Below are 6,000 nucleotides of genomic sequence, written 5' to 3' on the forward strand. Positions count from 1 at the left end.
GTCTGAAAAGGAGGAGGCATTGTAATTGAAAATTATGTGATGCGGGAAAAGCTGCTTGGTGACTGTTATAGGAGTCTTGAAGGCTACTTCAAATAAAGGAATATAACATTGTTCTGGATTACTCTGGTCAGGCCTGATTCAAATATAAGCAGTTATTTATTTATTAGATCCAATTTTTGTACTACCCTTCCTTTCAGGGCGGTGTACAATGATAGATAAAATAACCATATTCATACTAATTTGAGGTTAAAACACTGAAATTACAATAAAATTTCAGTAATCAATTTAATTAGATGGCAGTCAGAACTTATAGTTGTGCCACTGCCTGGCAGAGCTGGGGCAAGGGGTATGAGTGTCAGCCAGATGGATACCATCACTGTCCTCAACTAAACACCTAGCAGAACACCTCTGCCTTACAGGCCTTGTGGAACTGCATTAAGTCCCACAGGGCACAGATGTTACTGGGAAGAGAGTTCCACCAGCTTGGAGGCCAGGGCACTAAAAGCCCTGGCCCTAGTTGATGACAGACAGATATCTCTCGGGCTGGGGACCACAAGTAAGTTCTTATCTTCAGAGTTTAATGCCCTTTGGGGAGGGGGGGGGCGTGTAAACCAGAAGAGGGAGTCCCGACAATACATGGGTCCCAGATCATTAGGGGCCTTAAAGGTAAACACCAAAACCTTGAACCTGATCTGGTACTCCACTAGAAGCCAGATACCTTAAGCATCTAGTAAGCTTCCCTGTATCAGATCCTTTAATTCTTGGCAAAGAGGTACACCTCAAAAAGTTCTAGATTTGATATGGGTACAGTACAAAGTCAATGCTATTAGAGAATCTCTGCTTGTCAAGTCTATATAAAACTCTGGTCAAGTCTGTACCTAACTTTGGCTCAGGTAAAGCCAAACTGTATTCCATTGCTACTAGCTTGGACTCTCCCTACCCCCCTCCTTCTCTTTGTTATGTAGTATTGCTTTGAAATGGGAATATGTGAAAGTTTTATCTGTGCCTTCTCAGGCCTGGCTCAGGGGGAGTCAGGAGCCAGCGACGCTCAAGGCCAAAGTAAGCCTGAGAACGAATTGGTAACATCAATGTGTGAATGTGCCCTGCATAGTCCCCCCTCCCTGAAGAATCACTTTGAAGTGTACCTTCTATGATTGCACTCTACTGTTTGATCTTTAGTCTTTCAATACTAACCTAGCCGAGAACAACAGTATCAATTGTCATTTTGTATCAACAATGACTCATTACTGAATCTGCCGACTTGACATTGCTTCCATTTTAATCTTTGATTAAAACTATTGCATTTTTAATACTGACTAAATCAACAAAAAATTATACCATCAATTATTGCTACATAGATAATTAAAAGAGCTGTTACATGAGTCCTTAAAACTATCTTACCCCAAAGATAAGCCAGTCACAAGCAAGGAGCCCCTTCTAAGAAGCTGCTTCCAAACAATCCAAGTTCCCATATCTAGTTTTTAAAATCATCTAAAAATAGCTAGCTGTACCACCTGATAAAGGTGCATGTCCTTGGCTAAGAGAGCCAGTTCTGGAGAGCCAGTTTGGTGTAGTGGTTAAGTGCACGGACTCTTATCTGGGAGAACCGGGTTTGATTCTCCACTCCTCCACTTGCACCTGCTGGCATGGCCTTGGGTCAGCCATAGCTCTGGCAGAGGTTGTCCTTGAAAGGGCAGCTGCTGTGAGAGCCCTCTCCAGCCCCACCCACCTCACAGGGTATCTGTTGTGGGGGAGGAAGGTAAAGGAGATTGTGAGCCGCTCTGAGACTCTTCGGAGTGGAGGGCGGGATATAAATCCAATATCATCTTCTTCTTCTTTTATAACTGCAAGCTTCATACAATGTTATCTATACCTGAAAATCCTCTTAAAATATGAAAGGAACACTTCATTTTTACTACTTATCTTAACGAAGTGGATTTAAAAATAAGAATTACAAGTTTCACATACACATGCATAACTGTTGGCCCACAACCAATACAAACCATCTATGTCAGGGGTGGCCAATGGTAGCTCTCCTGATGTTTTTTGCCTACAACTCCCATCAGCCCCAGCCAGCATGGCCAATGGCTGGGACTGATGGGAGTTGTAGGCAAAAAACATCTGGAGAGCTACCGTTGGCCACCCCTGACTATGTCTTCACTTCTGTGAAGCTGGACATTCTTGCCATTCTCAGACACTTTTGCACTTGGGCCTCAACTCAGGTTAGGCAGCTTCTAAATCTACACAAGTCCAGATAAGTGTGCTACTCCTTTGTTTCATGCCCCTCTCCAAGACTACTAAACTCCTTTGGCATGTTTAGCTAACAGGCCAGGCTAGAGCTGTGTTTCTGTGTGCATAAACATCTTCCATAATGGGTTTTGGTCAAGCCTAGCAAGCATATGTTTCTGGCCACATCCATGTCAATGTGCAAATGGTACCTTGAACTTTAGACAAATTTAAACATGCATTTTAGACCACTATTATGAATTCAATCAAGGTGGCTCAGAAGTATAAAAACAGGGTACATCACCTTTAAAAACTGCACACATCTGCCCCAAGAAGTGATTTGATAGTAACTGGTTACAAGAATTCAAGACTATTCCTTTACACAAATGATACCACAGTATTCTCATTAAAAATCACTTTAGGTTACATACTCCATGGGACAGAGTATCAACATGTGCACACTCAACAAAATAAATTTTTAAAAACCAGTTTCAAATGTTTTGAGAAACTGAAAGGGCAAAAATACACACCACTCAAGCATTCTCCAAAATGCTTCCATCCCCTACCAAGCAGCCACAAACTTAATTGCCTTGAAGAAACAATGCAACATCTCTACAAATATCCATACCTCAGTATTTTTTTTAACAGTGGCACTCACCTGGTGAATCTGTAAGAGACCCATTCTGAGGAAACTAAACATTATCTCTGTATAGACAAGGATTGTCCAGAAGTACCTAAGAAAACCCTAGTATGACATTCCTTAGTGCAGTTCACCAAATGCATTGGCCTTCATTTCAGTAACTCCTTAAAACAGGGGTGGCAAACATGAGGCCCGAGGGCCAAATCAGGCCCCCAGAGGACTCCTATTAAGCCCGCCAGCAAGTCTGCTTCCTTCTCCCTCTCTCTTGCTTCCTTCAGTTATCAGAGACTATTAAATAAAATACTGCAAGTGCGCTATCTTTTAAGCATTTTTTATTCAAAGATTTTTTTAAAAAATGTTTGTGCTTGTCTGTGTCTTTTATAAAGTTTATGTCTCTGCTATCTGGCATTACATTTTATGACACACATGGCCCGGCCCAACAAGCTCTCATTTATGTCAGATCGATCCCTCATGAATCGACACCCCTGCCTTAAAATATAACAGCAGCACAGTCTAGAGACACCGTAAGTCTAGTTTTTCTTTTGGAATACTGATTTAGCAGTCACAGCACTGTCAGAGTACCAGTATTGCAGATAATAGCATGAGCCATAAGATAATTAAGACAAAATGCTTGACCACAGTCTGTTATTAAGGATCCCTGGCTCAGACCAGGCATCAGCTGGGATGGGACTTCCTGCCTCATATTTATTCCAACACAGAACGCCATGCGTAAACAATGGCTTTTGCAGTCATTAATAGACAGGATCACAAACATTCCCTATCTAAAGCCCCACGTTTCTTTTATAGCAGCTTCCTTTTTGCCACTGAAACCAGAGACATCTAGACACAACCCCAACCCTGTTTATTTTTTCATAGCCGAGCTATGCCTCTCTGGCTCCCTTTCCCTGTTGCATCTCAGCTCACGTCTCTGTATCCCACCGCCTCCCCCCCCCCCACCTCAGCCACACTTGATGCATCCGATCAAGCACTTTCCCAACTATCTGGAGCTCACGCCACACAGCCTTATCGCAAGTCAGCCCCTCTGCGACTTCCCCAGCAAAGTGTGCCTACGGCTGCGTAGCCTGAAATACCTTCACGGAAATGGGGCTTAACTCGATTCCGGAGATCTACTTCGAGACTTATTCTTCCCCCACACACACCTCATCCACACCGTAAAGGGACAAAAGAATGCCTTTTCCCTCCACGCTCTCCCTGGAATTGGGGGGGAGGGGACGGGTTCCCTGACAAAGGGACTCCTAGGCAAGCTTTGGCCCCAGTACCTTTCTTTGTCCATCAGTCCGCCGCCCCCCCTCCCCGGAACTCTCTTTTTGCATTGTGCGCGTAGCCTGACCAGAACCTTTCTGATTGCCACCCACCCCCTCCCCCCTCCCGGGTCCGGCGTGGCGAAGCGCGTCCCCCGGCTGTGGCGCCTTACCCGGGTTGCAGTGGAGCGGCGAGGCCGGCGCGCAGCCCGGCGAGGCCGGGGCTGGCTGGAGGAGCGGCGGCAAGGGGGCGTCTTTGGGGCCGCCGCCCGGGGAAGGCGCGGCGGGCGGCGGCAGCATGAGGTAGCGGTGCGGCGGGGGCAGGCAGCGCAGGCACAGCGAGTGGAGGCAAGGCAGCAGCTTGGGCTGCCGGCTCTGGATGTGCTGCCCGCACACCCCGCAAGTGTCCAACAGGTTGAGCGGCGACTCTCCGTTGGTCCGGTCGGCGGGGCCTTGCCGGCTCTCCGCCTCGTTTTCCCCACCCATGGCGACGGCGGGACCGGCAGAGGCAGAGCGAGCATTCACCGGCGGGCGCCTCGGCGCTCACTGCGGGGCGGAGAGGAGCAGCAGCTGCGCGCTCACTTGGCACCGCCGCAGCTCAAGGGAGGCCGGCCAAGCCAGGCCAGGCGGCTTCCCCAGCGGCGGCGCGAACGAAGGGGCTGGCCGGGCCAGGAGCACGAGAGGGGGCTGAGCTCAGGCCTGCGAGAGGATTGGCGGGGAGGCGGCTGGCTGGCGGGCTGGCTGACTCCCGTCCGTGGGATTCCGGCTCCAGCCACTCTCAATTGCACACAGCCCACCCCCCCCTGGCCGTGGAGGCAGGCAGCGAGCCGGTCCCGCCGCTGCGAGGGTGGGACTTGGGGCGAGCGAGGAGGCTGGGGAGCGCAGGCGCTGAACTCAGTTGCTGGTGCGTTCTCTGCCGTGGCAGAAGGGGGCGGGCGCCTGCCCCAGCCAAGGCCCTTCCCCGCACGGCTGCCGTGTGCCCCATTCGTGCAACCGGGCTGCTGCTGAGGAAGTGCCTACTATTCGCCAGTGGGCTGAAGCTCCCCACCCCTCGAGCTCTTGGGCAGTTCAGTGCCTCGCGCGGCTCCTTTAAAGCCGCGCTTGTGCTACAATGAAATACAGAAATGTCCATTGGAGACAATTGAGAGCAGCCAGAAGGCCTGCTGGATATCATGAGAACTATGAATGAATATGGACTGGAAGGGGCTGCCTTGAAAATACATTGGAGTACTGCGAAAGGTGCCAATAAAATGCGGAGCGGATTATGGAATGGAGTCGAACATAGTCTTTGCTGCCTGTGTCTCAAACGACCGCCCCCGACAGTAGAACGGCAGCCCCCAGAGGGGCATGACTCCCTCCCCCCTCAGCATGACAAGCTGCGGTTGTCAATACATCAACTTTTGTTTATTATTGTTTTGCAAGATGTTCTGGGAAAGTTCTGAAAGCTCCATTGCCACTTTACAATCAGGGAAACCCCAGCCCCTCTAGGGTATGGCCATGCTCGAACTCTGTAGGATTTGGGAACTTGAGCAACGAGATCAAAGCAATACCAAGCTGACGGCGTTGGGATTTGGGATTTTGAATGGTCTAAACCGTACAACAAATCCTTCCTTGCTTTCTTGGGGTTTGGGGTTGATATGCTACTACTCCAGGGAACAGAGTCCACCTCCACTAGATCCAATGCATGAGAATTAGTACATGCAAGTATTTATTGAGCTGGGAGGGAGGGGTATCCATAGGTCAGGGAGAAAAAATTGACGTATTTTCTTTTCAGAATGCTTCTTCAGTTTTCTTGATTGCAAAGGGGCTCTTTATCATATTCAGACCCCTGGAAGAGAAGCTGCAATGGAAAGGAAAAGAATCAAGGAAGAA

General features: G+C 48.7%; 1 protein-coding gene across 2 annotated transcripts in view; it reads right to left on the reverse strand.

The window, feature by feature from the left end:
- TRIM24 (tripartite motif containing 24) overlaps positions 1 to 4,639 on the reverse strand; it is a 74,883-nt gene extending 70,244 nt beyond the window's left edge. For both annotated transcript variants that reach the window (XM_060245654.1, XM_060245653.1), the window contains exon 1: positions 4,302 to 4,639. In XM_060245654.1, coding sequence (XP_060101637.1) covers positions 4,302 to 4,614 — 313 coding nt within the window. In that variant the 5' untranslated portion in view covers positions 4,615 to 4,639. The remainder of the gene's footprint in view (positions 1 to 4,301) is intronic.
- Between the last annotated feature and the right edge of the window lie 1,361 nt (positions 4,640 to 6,000).

Source organism: Heteronotia binoei, chromosome 8, assembly GCF_032191835.1.
Source record: "Heteronotia binoei isolate CCM8104 ecotype False Entrance Well chromosome 8, APGP_CSIRO_Hbin_v1, whole genome shotgun sequence".
Lineage (NCBI taxonomy): Eukaryota > Metazoa > Chordata > Lepidosauria > Squamata > Gekkonidae > Heteronotia > Heteronotia binoei.